Raw genomic sequence first — 13,429 nt, 5'->3', positions numbered from 1 at the left:
CCTCCCGCACCGCCTCTTCGCCCTATAAACCCCCAAATATTCCAGAAACCCTAAGGGAGTCGACAAAACACAATTCCAGCCGCCGCAGGTGCCAGAACCACAAGATCCAATCTAGACACCATCACGGAGGAGTTCATCATCCTCATTGGTGCCTCTCTGATGATGTGTGAGTAGTTCACCATAGACGTACGGGCCCGTAGGTAGTAGCTAGATGGATTCCTCTCTCTTTTGATTCTCAATACAATGGCCTCTTGGAGATCTATTCGATGTAATTCTTTTTATGGTGTGTTTGTTGCGATCTGATGAACTTTGAGTTTATGATCAGATCTATATCCATGAAAGTTATTTGAGTTTTTGATCTCTTATATGCATGATTACTACTTATAGCCTCATATTTCTTATTCAAATATTTGGTTTAGTTAGGCCAACTAGATCAATTTTTCGTGCCATGGGAAGAGGTGCTTTGTGATGGGTTCGATCGTGTGGTGTTCTTTCCCAGTGACAGAAGGGGCAGCAAGACACACATGTATTGTTGCTATTAAGGATAACAAGATGGGGGCTATTCCTACATGAATATATCTCTTCTACATCAGGTCATCATTCTTATTGCATGACTCCGTTTCTCCATTAACTTAGTACACTAGATGCATGCTGGATAGCGGTCGATGTGTGGAGTAACAGTAGTAGATGCAGACAGGAGTCGGTCTACTAATCTTGGACGTGATGCCTCTATATTGATCATTGCCTGGATATCATCATAACTATTTGATTTTCTATCAATTGCCCAACAATAATTTGTTTACCCATCGTGTGCTATTTCTTGAGAGAAGCCACTAGTGAAAGTTATGACCCCCGGATCTATTCTTTAGCATATTTGCTTTGCGATCTATAATTTTCCTTTGAGATCTATTTTTTATTTGCTTTTATTTCTAGATCTATTATTTCAAAAACCCAAAAATACCTTGCTGCACTTTTTATTTGCATCTTTTATTTCGCGTTTATTCGTGATCTATTTATCCAATCTATCACAAATTTCATCCCATCAACTTAACAATTTCTGGGGTCCTTGCCCGAAAAGAGATTGACAACCCCTTATAAGCGTCGGGTTGCAAGTATTTATTCTTTGTGTGCAGGTACCGTTTACACCGTGTTGCTTGGTTCTCCTACTGGATTGATACCTTGGTTTCATAACTGAGGAAAATGCCTACCGTAATTGTGCTGCATCATCCCTTCCTCTTTCGGGGAATACCGACATAGTTCAAGCGACAGCAATAACCCTCAGGTATTTCAGGCAATTCATATCTATTAGAGCTAGGCCTAATAGGTGTTTCATAATTCTCAGTTTCAATAACTTCATCAGTTTATGTAATTTCATCAGTTTCAGCATTCTCAATGTCTTTAGCTCTAGCAAGTTGTCTATCAAGAAATTCATCTAGTGGCACATTATCATCAAGCAAAGTATTAGCATCATCATAAGCATCATTCATAGCAGAAGTAGCATCATCAATAACTTGTCACACATCATCAATAACTTGCATCATTCTAGTGTTGTTTTACTCATGTGATAGCTGCGATCATATGTAATGGAGTGAGCATTTCCTAGGATGGTAGATGGTAAGCTCGCCAAGTAGGATGCAAGATTACTAGAACCGATCTATGTGTGCAACCAAACAACGTGCTTTGCATCAGAACATCCATACGCAGGTAGCCAAACACAAGGGGAAAAATTGTTGCCATGATGCAGGGGCAATATGCAGGCAACCAACAAAACAATGTGTAGAACATGGTTTTCAGCCTACATTACCTTGGGTAGGCCCATATAACCACAAATGCAAAAGAAGAAGAAAAATTGATGTAGGTAACCAAACACATTCAAAGGGGGTCGTAGGCGTTGTCGACCAACGCATCATGAACCCTCGTCGTCATGGTGAGACACGAATCACACGGTCAAGTGACGAAGAAGACAACATACAAGTAGCAAAGACGACCTGAACGAATCAGATGATGTGGCTTATTTGGGGCTATGGAAATAAGTTTGCCCGCCCCTACCTAGCTTAATTTAAAAGCCTCAAATAAGCCCCCCCAAAAACTACTAAAATAAATACCAAAAGAACTACTCCCTCCGTGACTACATACGGAGCAAAATAAATGAATCTATACTCTAAAATATGACTATATATATTCGTATGTGATAGTCTATTTGAATGAAATTTTAAAAAAACAAATATTTAGGAACGAAAGGAGTAGAATAGATCGTCCGGCTAGTAATGCCCAGTTCTTGGTCATGGTACTGTTTTTTACTGGGCAAAATTGCGCGGAGACCCGGCGTAGCGACGTGACTAAGGGGGGCCCGAATGTCGACGCACGCGACCGCCTTCCTCCCGCACGTCTCCTCTCTCTCCGCCCCCCTTTGGTCTCACAGAGCTAATCCCCGGCGCTCGCTCGATTCCCTGCTCTCTTCGTTGGTCTCCGCCGCCACCCCCTGCTTCTCGTCCTCCCCGTCGGCGGCAGCGCTCTCCAAGGTTCCTCCCCAGAAAAGATTGCGCGCGCTGCATTGTGATGGTAAGGGCGATCGTCCCCGTCTTTCTTTAATCACTCTTGACGCAATGCTGATGTTAGGGTTTTGAGGGTTTACTTTCCGGCGCAACAATGGCGCCGCGGATCGCTCTAGTTCTTCGCGTTCTTCTCCCCACACCCCCTCCACCCCGCCCCCTTCCACGTGTCCAGATTTTCGGTTCTTTGCGCTCTTTCCCCCCTAAAAGATCGATTTATTTTTGCCGTTCTGATGTATTCTTTCCTGTAAAATCTCCTCCTTTGCATTCTATGTTCCGAGTTCTATTTCGAGTTTTTTCCCCAAGGAAATGCGGAAGAGAAATTCCGAGTAGTAAGTACGGACACAAATTCGATCCTAAGAGGACTTTGAACCACTCCCGACAATATAATAAAGAAGAGTTCGAATTCGAGTCAACGAGGACTTAAAACCATTGAAAATAGATGGTGGCACTGTACGTAGGGTCGCGATAATAGGCCCTGCTACTCCTTCTGATTTCTAATCTTACTGTTTGCAGGTTAATTTGTCACGCGTCAGGACTTGACGCCAGGACAAATTTCCAGACACAGCCATCTTTTGCTGGGTGAAGGTAAAAATATTTCACCCCTGAGATCCGGTCGTCATGTCTGTTTGGCCTCAATTGGAATTTTAATTTTAACTTCAAAACAACAGTAGCTGATTGATGTTACATATTGGCAAACGCTTTCTTTGTGCTTGCAATGCAATGTGGTCACAAGGTGCAGCACCCTTTATGTTGCTCAACTAACTCGTTTTGTGCATATCGACGCTTCCCTCGCTTGACTGTTCTACTTGTGAGACTGAGTGCACGGCGTTGAGTTTGTAGTGCTAATTTATATTGGAGTATAAGGCTAGGCGTTCAATGGCAGTGCTGCAGTGGTCCGTCATGATCCGGCCCCGTGAGGTGTGTTTACAGGCTGGAGTTGAGGTGCCGGTTGCGCCACTGCCAGACTCACCTTCCCAGCATTCGTGCTGCCAGATTTAATTGCCCCCGGTAGATGAGTGAGGTGGAAACTCAAAAGAGGAAAGAGAAATTGTCGCCAACACAACGCTGACACTGACACTGCTGGTCGTTCATTTGCTAGTATTTGGTGGTGGCAGAAGACATGGAATCTGTTTAGTTAGGGCAAGGAAGAGACAGGTATGAACATTGAATTCATATATATGTACTAGGGGGTGGTTGGGATAGGACACCTCTTTATTCCAGCTGGTGACTCCCGCTTGTTTTCGAAGCACCTCCTAGATAGATCACCCAATGGTCTACATTTTTTTTTTTGAATTTTGAGCACAAGGAACATAATATGGTTCTATTGGATCAGCTTTGCAGAGTAACCAATATAATGCTTCACTCACACAATGATACATAAACTTTGCTCCTCGGATTGTAATCCAATCTCCCAGTCAATGATAAATGGATGGCCAAATGAGATTTCGGATGGCATCCTTACCTGCGGATGGATAAAAATTGTGCTTTTATATTTAGATAGTGATGCTTTCGTTGTGAATAGTTTGTTGTAAAAACAGCCTATTTGTAGAGATCACACGATAGTCTTTCATAGTTTAATTGATTATTTCTTTATTAACTGAATGTCTTTTCTTCTTGATTATAAAGAAGGAAAAGGAAGGTTTATTCCCTCTGTTCAGTAAACTTCATGGTATATAATGTTGTGCAGCAACATAGTCTTGTAACTGTGAACATAATTTATGTTGTGCTTAATTATTCTTTCGGCCATAGTAAAAGAATACTAAATAATATTATTTTTCCAATTTGAAATTGAATTGAATTGACTAGTATGAGGCTATGAGCGTATAATATGTTAACTGCTGATTAGTTAGTTGCATAAACATTATTCGCTTCATTGTGTTACCCTTCTCTCTGACAACTGCAAACTATTTTCACAATTATGGTCTGCTCATATCTTTTTTGGATGAAAATTAACATGATTTTCACTAGAGCATTCTTGATAGGAATGCTCATGGATTAATTTATTACTGTGTTTGTAAAAATACTGGGGATCTAAATCTCCATTGCCTGTTAAATATTATTGTAGAGAGTACGTTTCAAGTGAATTCTCTGTCGTGTGGCGAACTTGATCATGGTTGTTTACATAAATATTAATTAACGCAGTATGATCAGTATGTTTATTAGAAGTAATTTCAGTGTGCTAAAAAAATTACCAGCGAACTATGAGAGTAACTTAGCCAACTTTAACTCCAAAGTCATCTATGTTGTTTATGCAATCAACAAGGCAGTGATAATTTTCAGCCGGACAATGTTGTAGAACTACTGATTAGAACTGATTGCGAATATTGTCTCAATAGCATTCTGAGACGGATGACTGAATTTACTTAACCCTATCACACGATTGGTAGTCTAAAAAATGGTTGCAATAGCACAAAGTCTTGGAAAAAGGTGATTCGGTTAGTCCAGATAGTTTGTACAAAGTCCTTTGCACACAAAACAAAACAGTTATAAATGCATTTAGTTGTTGCGGTGTATATTAGTTTGCAATGCAGACAATTTATAGAACACACATGGGAATGTATCTTATGCAAACCATTGGCTAGGTCCTATTCACTTAGTTTATTTTGAGCATTGAGTTAGCTAAAAGAATCCCAAAACTTATGTTCTGATAGTGCTTACCATCACATGAAACACGTTTAAACTCAACCTATACGATGACAATGAAACCCAATAGTAATGAAGCTTACGTGAGCAGCACTAGAGTAGCTTTTGATCTCTTTACTTTCGGTTTATGATTTGTCATTTGTTTTGCAGCACACATGAATTTTTATTGAAAATCTATCATGTATTGCTAGCTGACTTTTGAGGACCATTTCTACTATTTTGGTTACATTGATTTAATTCCCTATGGAAGAGGCAAGGACAGTAGCATATGTAGGTTCAGGTTATATATGCCTTTAAATATCTACCAACATAAGATACAGGTATTTAGACTTTCCAGGTATGATTAAAGAATTAAGCATGCTGCCAGTATTCAGACTTCACAGGTATGGTGCTTGTTGGAATTGGTGTCAAATATGTGTACTAGGTTATACAGTTGGACTTGGCATATGCGGAGAGTTAGATGTTTGAGTTGAAAGCATGCAACCTGGGGTCTAATATGTAACGCCACGGCGAGGTAGCCAAAACGCGAAGCTGGTAGGCTAGATACAAGATCATATATTCGTTGAATGATCAAAGAATTAAGCATGATGCCAGTATTTAGACATTACTGGTATGATGTTCATTGGAATTGGTGTTGAATATGTGTACAAGGTTACAGCTGGACTTGGTGTATGCGGAGAATTAGATGTTCGAGTTGAATGCATGTAACCCGAGCCAAATATGTAACGCCACGGCGAGGTAGCCAAAAGACGAAGCTGGTAGGCTAGATACAAGGGGCCTGTTTGGATGCTGCCTGTGGCTGCCTTGCCAAATCACGGCTCGCCAACTTTTTGGCGCAAGATTTACCGCCGTGGGCTCGCCAACGAACCAGCATAGAACTGAAGGCCAACCAAAACTTTGGCGTATATCCAAAAAATTGGCTTCAGACCAATATACACCAACCAGTCAGTCAACGACCAAAAATTTGGTAAGGCTGCTCCCGACTGTGATCCAAACAGGCCCAAGATCACAACGGGGGTGGTCCAGGCGCCTGGGGTAGGGATGACCAAACCGGGCGTGGAGTGGTGGTCGAGATGCTGTCCTTTGTCTTCGGTGTATCATGTTGATTTCATATGTGGGGAGGAGCACCCGTAGTCGTGCTGAACCTCGTTAACAAAATCGTCTCGCAATCTAGTTTCAGCAATGATCTGGTCACAATAATTCCAACAATATTTTGCAATGCAAAATAAGCAATTAGGAACATAACTTACACATGCTTTATGCGATGCCTATGTATTTGTTCTTAGATCATAGATATCTTGTAGTCATATTACTGAAATTTCTTTTTTGACCAGGCACTTCCATTATTTAATTGCACCCCTAACTGTTTCCTGGTGCTGATAGTGTAGGATTCAGTTTTGGAAATAGGGCCCAGAAAGTATAATCCTTGAAAGGGACCTGCAATTTGATCTGCTATATGGTCTAGCAGGCGATGTGTTGCAGGAAACCATCTAATGATTGTGTTGTAATTGTTGCTAGGTAGAAAGCACAAAGTGTGAAAGGGCTAATGGAAGCATAAATCATGCAGAATCGGATATGGTGATAAGATCTTATTGGTAGGTGCCTCCTTTTTATACAGTTTAACTTTTGAAATTTTATCTCTTATGGTTAATTCAGACTTTCCTTCAACTGGCAGCACTTTTGAGCTGAATTCATTCTCATTTTTTTGTTTTCCGGAAGCTTTACAACAGGAAGTAAGAATACAACAACTTCTCGGTCTCATCTATATGATATAGGGGTGAGCATTGCTAGTGTCATCTCATTTCATCAGCTGCGGAATTAATGGGTTCAAATAGGCTACCCTTTGGATTCATTTCGGGAGGATATAGCTGCAGTGAGCAATATGATTGGCAGCAGTTAACCCTTCGTCAAAGAGAACAAGCAACAAGGGAGCAACCCCATAGCAGTGCAAACTTGAGGTACCCTGTGTGTTAACTTTTTCATGTCATGGTCATCATGTTATTCAGCTTTACACGTATCTTTCTTGATGGAATTCCATGATTCAGAGATAAGGTAGAATATTTGGTAACTGCTACAGGAATTTTCAATGATGGATGCATTTTGTACCATTTAGACCTTTGTTGTTGGTTTTTTCATAAGAATCCTGTACAACTAAGTAGGTGATCCCCACTAACATATTTATCTCAACATTCAATCATGCATGGGAAAAGACCCACCTCAACATGCAACCATACATGCAAAATGGCTCAAATGCTTTAATTATATTATGCTACTATTCAATATATTTTTAGTTATACTATACATAATCATATGTATTTTCACTTTCAGTCTTATATTATTATTCAAAAAATTCATATTCATATAACAAAGTCTCATTGAATATATTGGAAGCAATCCCCGCAACAACGTGTGGGGTATCATCTAGTTTTGGAGTACTCTCCAAGCTTTAAAAATGGTTTTCCGATAAGGGCCCTTTGGATCTTATGATTGGGGCCGTCAAATTTCTTATGTAATTTTTTCCTATGACCTCGATTCCATAAGAAAACCAACGTGACATCAAACCTCATTTAATTTTTTAGAAGTTCAATTGGCTGTCGCTCTATCTGTTTCCACTTTCCACTCCCTTTTCATTCCTCAAAATGACATGCATTTATTTTTCTTACGAATCATTGGAAGGCATCTTTAAAAAATCCGTAGTATGCGACGTCTCATTCCTGTATTTTTCCTATTCCAATTATTTCGAATTTCTTGATCAGGAGGCCTTTAATGATTTATATTTCTTATATTGCAGGACTGAGAGGACTAGTCCATCCTTTGATCGTGTTTGTGATTATGCAAAAGGGGCCGATGGACATATTCATGATACGGTAACCCTTGGCAAGGTTTGTCAGTTTAATGGGGGAAGTAGCACTCAGAATGGACCTTATCAAGCGGACCAATATCTGCCATCTTACTTTCCAGTTGACCATTTTTCTGAGATAGATGAAGCACGGCATCGGGCTTACATGGACAGTTTCTACACTGACAATAATCCTGATCACACCTCAGCTAGTCGGTTGCTTCATAGGGATGAACAAAGGAAAGCTTACACCAAGAAGCCATTTAAGAAATTGCACACTATAAAAAATTCAAAAAAACTGCGCACTATCCATCCTAGGCAACCTGAGCTTCCACTCCGTGAGGATTTTCATGATAGGTTGGGCATTAGAAATTGCAGGAATGCTTATCATGGCAAGAGGTTAAAAACAAAACCGGCAAGATGGAGTTCTCAGAAAAACAATTCCAGTGTGCCTTGTGTTGGTAAACATGGGAGAAGCAGTCGGCAGACAAGATCTGGAGAACAACCGTTTGAACAGGAAGCTGAGAACAGTAGACACAAAAGGTATGGAGGTCCGCTGGCCGGAGAGAAAGCTAAGAAGCGTATGATTTATGAGGGGCACCGTAAAGGAATATGTTCACGTCGTGAGCAAGATGAGCATCTGCATCATGAGGTACATCATAGTGGTTCTGATACGATGAGAAATGACAATTGGGAGAAAAATGCTGAAACAAACGATGAAGTAGATCATAATGGAGCAGAAGGGAACTGCCATCTAATGAAGAATATTCGGACCGCTGCTGCTACATGCTGTGGCTCAACAAAGTCTAATGAAAACTCACATGTGTTATGTCCCAAGTACAGCAGCAAAACCATTGCTTCATCAAATGAGCCAAAAGGGAGTAGCAACATGAAATTAGTATCTGACAAGCAGCCAAGTGTTGTTGGTTGTACCAAAAGACCTCGAAACACAAGAACTGGAGACGTTTCGACACGTAACCTGCAGAATCTCTCAGTCACTCATATGGAGAAGGGCATGCATACAAAGCAAGCTGATAATACTTCTCATTCTGAATTACTTCGCGAATGTCTAGATATTTGGAGAAGAAGAAGATTAAGGAAGGAAAGCAGTGCTGAAGCTAAAAAACTAGATCAAACAGGTACTGCGGGGCATGAATGGTCTGCTTCTTCTTGTAGCTCAGAAAGTGATGATGAAAATGTCAATGCATCTGAGAGTGCTTCTGGGAACTCAGAAAGTGCGGCTGAAAATGATACTGAATTGGAGAATTCCCAAAAATGTAGAGGTGCAACGTCGCTTGATGGAGTACAAAACCGTGGTGAGGGAAGAGCAATGATAAATACAGAGCAGCCCTTGAGATGCCTCAGTGGTACAAACTACAACAAAAGCTCAGCCAAGCAAGGGCTGAAGTGCAATCTGGAGGTTTTGCAAGAACCACATCCAGGTGAAATCATGCAGCAAAAGGAAGAGAATAAACTTCCATGCTGTCTACCATCAACTGTTCATCCAAATGGCATGATACAAACTAGTCAGAACAGTTGTTCTGATACTAGCAAGAAACAAACTAGACGGAACAACTGGGCAGATATTAGTAAGGTAGATCAAGCAGCTACTTATCCTGATAGTAGTGTGTATCGGAATGTTTCTCAGCACGAGACTGACAATCATTTGGATGATGGGAGAAAATATAAACTGGGCATCGGCTGTGAAATTAAAAGGAAAGCAGCACAAGGCAATGGTCCCAAATGGTTTGAACAAATGCCCAGTTTGATAACAGGTCCAACACTGCTGGATCAAAAAAGTCTTGCAGTTTGCCCTCCTGATGATGGTAATGTGAAGGTGTGTGGGTCAGAGTGTTCCAATCAGTGCAGTAAAACTACTTTAGAATTGGAGAAAGGGAAGAAGTCTGTCAATTGCTCCAGTGGAACTGACTGCAGAGTCATAAAAATTTGTTCCAGTGGTGGTGATTGCAGAGACATCCGACAAGATACCATGAATTGCAGAAGAAAGAGGCAAGTGTCTTTATCTCTGGCAGACTCTGAAAATGATAAAGGAACAAAGGAAGATTATCAGCCACCTGGAGTTCTTGAAGTGACATCAAATCGACAGATTTCCTGCCTATCTGATGTTGGCATAAAAATACCTGACGTTGCTAGACCAGCTGATTGCACCCCACGTTTTACAATACCAGACTTAAATTGTTTGCCTGGTATGATCGCAGATGAAGAAGAATTCGAGGCATCTCAAGAAGTGATTAATCAAGTAACTGGGCACGGTTCGGAACCACATGATGCTTGTCCGAGCCTTTCTGCCTTTAGTGGGCCTGCTGTGCAGGAAGAACAGTTTAAGCAACCAGAGAAGAATGAATTTGTCGGAGGAATTTGCGCAAAAACGGTTGCAAATGGTTCACGGATCTCTGATTCACATAGTGCAAAGGGCGTGGTTAATCAGGCAACTGGGCAGGATACTAGTCAGAGCTTTTCCGCCTTTAGTGGGCCTGCTGTGCAGGAAGAACAGTTTAAGCAACCAGAGAAGAATGAATTTGTCGGAGGAATTTGTGCAAGAACGGTTGCAAATGGTTCACGGATCTCTGATTCACATAGTGCAAAGGGAGCGGTTAATCAGGCAACTGGGCAGGATACTAGTCAGAGCTTTTCAGCCTTTAGTGGGACTGCTGTGCAGGAAAAACAGTTTAAGCAACCAGAGAATGAATTTGTCGGAGGAAGTTGCACAAGAACGGTTGCAAATGGGTCACGGATCTCTGATTCACATAGTGCAAAGGAAGCGATTAATCAGGCAACTGGGGAGGATACAAGTCAGTGCTTTTCAGCCTTTAGTGGGACTGCTGTGCAGGGAAAACAGTTTAAACAATCTGAAAAGAATGAATTTAGTGGAGGAATTTACGAAAGTGAGATTGCAAATGGTTCGCGGATCTGTGATTCACATAGTGGCCCACCAAAACTAAGTACTGATGAAGAAAGTATCACAGCATTCAAATGTGCCCTCGGCGAATTCATAAAAAATATCTTAAGGCCTCTGTGGGAAGAAGGCCTCTTATCTCGTGAGGTCCACAAAATTATAGCGAGGAAAGCCGTGGATAAAGTGGCCTTGACATTGGGCCCAAAGGTGCCTCGTACAGAAGCAGCCATCTTTAGGTTTTTTGCAGAGGAATCTCAGAGTGTAGAACAACTCGTTCAGGTGGTAGCCTATGCTCTTCCTGTTTATAGCAAGAATGCTACTCCCTCCGATCCATATTACTTGTCGCTCAATCCATCTGAGCAACAAGTAATATGGATCGGAGGGATTAGTTTTGTTGTACTCCTCTAAACAATCTACAAAATCTTGTCTTACAGGGTTACTTGGATATATACCTGGGAAAGCAAGTTCTTAAGAGAACTATGCCTGGTAGTATCTGACCAATCACGGGAAACCCCATGTAAAAATTATATTTGACCCCTTCTGTTGGTATAAATTCCTATGCTATGGTTTTCCTTTGCTAACCACAAACTCCTTGATTTCCACAGGCAGGTTATAACAAGTAGGCGTAAACTTTGCGCTAAAAGGAAGATATGTTTGAGTCAACGGATCTTCCTTCTGCCCACGATGAGCCACTTTTACTTGTGAAGCAATTGTCTAAGTTAAAACAGGTCTGATCTAATATAACACAAATGGTTTATACAGGGTGATGCAGCCAAATTTTGGTTTGTAGCGTGCATTTACATTATCTAGGTCTCTTCTCACAATGTGCAAATGTCACGAAGATGTCGACGGCATTTGGTTTTGTAACCTGTGCTTTCGCTTTGCTAAGAATTACCCATTGTTTATTTATTTATTATATAGGAAAACACAGAATCATTACTATTATGTTCAGCTAGGCTCGGGGTGCAGGCCGGTAATGACACCCGGGGTGTAGGCCGGTAATGAGACCCGGATAAAACAGCAAAACGCAACCCCTCCGCTAAAATTGGCAGACAAATGAGCTTGCTGTTATGAGTTAGCCGTTATGGCCATTGTCCTCTTTCTGTGGTGTCTGAATCCAAGATCCATATTCTTCACCTATACCGCAGCCTGGTTCCTTCGAAATTACAGCCTCCGTCCCAAAATAAGTGACTCGAGTTTGTACTAACTTTGGGTCACTTATTTTGGAACGGAGGGAGTATATGTTTGTGAGGTTCAGAGGCTGAGTGGCAGGCGTCGGAGCTGGGCGATTAACGATAGGTGGAGGCGTCCCTTATGGTTGGTATTCACAGCGATGACATGTATCTTGTGTACTATCCATAACAAGATGTCTATCAACAGGGTCTTCTTGCGATATGCTTTTGATCCTGTGTTTAAATTTTACTCCCTCCGTCCCATAATATAAGAGCGTAGTGTCAAAAATGCTCTTATATTATGGGACAGAGGGAGTAGCATCTTTTTACAGCAAGACGACATGGACCGGCTGCCAGTATGCTGGATAGTCTTTAGGATGTTTTCCGGTAGTTTGCTTCACCTGCTAGCAGTTGACTACTCACCTTTTAGTGGTCATATTTGACTTTTTTTTCTTTTCTTTTTGACATGTTGTGTTGTTGCCCTGGCAGACCTTACCTTTTATCTTTTACTGCACTTAGGTAACTTCTACTACAAATTTGGCTGGTGTTTTATTTATAATGCGGCATGAAAGTCTATTTCGAAAATGTTAGCAATCTTTAAGTTCTGCAATTACTCTAGAGTCTAGAGATCTTCTTGGTGATAACACTGCGAGTCTGGGTCCTATTTAACCTCTAACTTAACAAAGAAATAATAGAAGTTTCTTTCATTTTCAACAATTATTAGCATGTCCGCAAAGTGCGCAATGCTACGATGCAAATTGCCTGAAGCACTCCCAAGCAATTTTTGTTGTTTTCTGTAATATAATTTCTCACTTTTAACACTAATTACAATTTTCTTTTCTAGAATTGGGAATAAGAAACTTTCTGAATAAATAAATAAATAACTGAAAAGACTACTATTCGCGGTCCTGACATTTACTATTTCAAGTTTTTTGTTTTTTTAAGATCAATTTACCATTTGAAGATTTTTCTGAGGCAATTTACTATTTCAAGTGTGTTGCACGAAATTGGAGACGCACGTAAAGGCCAGGCAAGGGACTGAACTGGGCCAACCCATCTAGCTAGGTTCTGATTCCTGGTTTTCCTGGTCCTTTTTTGTTTCCTTTTTAGTGTTGTTTTCCTTAAGGTTTCCCCCTTTTAAGGTTATTATTTCTTTTACAAAAAATATTCGCAAAAATCTAGAACTATTCATGTTTTTAATAATGTTAAAAAAATTAAAAGATGTTCACATTTTTTACAAAAAATGTTAGGAATTGGGAAAAAAGTATTTGCACAATTACAAAAAAAATCACAAACTTTTTAA

General features: G+C 40.7%; 1 protein-coding gene across 2 annotated transcripts; it reads left to right on the top strand.

Moving 5' to 3' along the window:
- The first annotated feature begins 2,335 nt into the window (after positions 1–2,335).
- On the top strand, positions 2,336–11,899 carry LOC125544290 (uncharacterized). Of its 2 annotated transcripts, none has more exons than XM_048707915.2 (7): positions 2,336–2,562; positions 3,069–3,140; positions 6,717–6,793; positions 6,929–7,156; positions 7,990–11,233; positions 11,389–11,471; positions 11,560–11,899. In XM_048707915.2, exons 4-6 carry the CDS (start codon positions 7,020–7,022, stop codon positions 11,449–11,451), a joined length of 3,444 nt encoding a protein of 1,147 aa, XP_048563872.2. In that variant the 5' UTR covers positions 2,336–2,562; positions 3,069–3,140; positions 6,717–6,793; positions 6,929–7,019; the 3' UTR covers positions 11,452–11,471; positions 11,560–11,899. The 2 variants fall into 2 exon arrangements, with proteins under 2 accessions (XP_048563872.2, XP_048563871.2); XM_048707914.2 differs by having other exon boundaries at positions 6,918–7,156.
- The last annotated feature ends 1,530 nt before the right edge of the window (positions 11,900–13,429 follow it).

The sequence above is a fragment of the Triticum urartu genome, chromosome 3A (genome assembly GCF_056163025.1).
Source record: "Triticum urartu cultivar PI428250 chromosome 3A, HENAU_Tu73, whole genome shotgun sequence".
In the NCBI taxonomy this organism is placed as follows: domain Eukaryota; kingdom Viridiplantae; phylum Streptophyta; class Magnoliopsida; order Poales; family Poaceae; genus Triticum; species Triticum urartu.
The sequence above is the reverse complement of the archived record's forward strand: the minus strand, read 5'-3'. Positions and strand labels throughout refer to the sequence as shown.

Excerpts from the sequence above, each read along its gene's own strand:
- LOC125544290 (XM_048707915.2), top strand. The coding sequence starts at position 7,020 with ATGGGTTCAAATAGGCTACCCTTTGGATTCATTTCGGGAGGATATAGC. Across the intron at positions 7,157-7,989 it reads CATAGCAGTGCAAACTTGAG|GACTGAGAGGACTAGTCCAT; the intron begins GTACCCTGTGTG and ends CTTATATTGCAG. Across the intron at positions 11,234-11,388 it reads GTGTAGAACAACTCGTTCAG|GGTTACTTGGATATATACCT; the intron begins GTGGTAGCCTAT and ends CTTGTCTTACAG.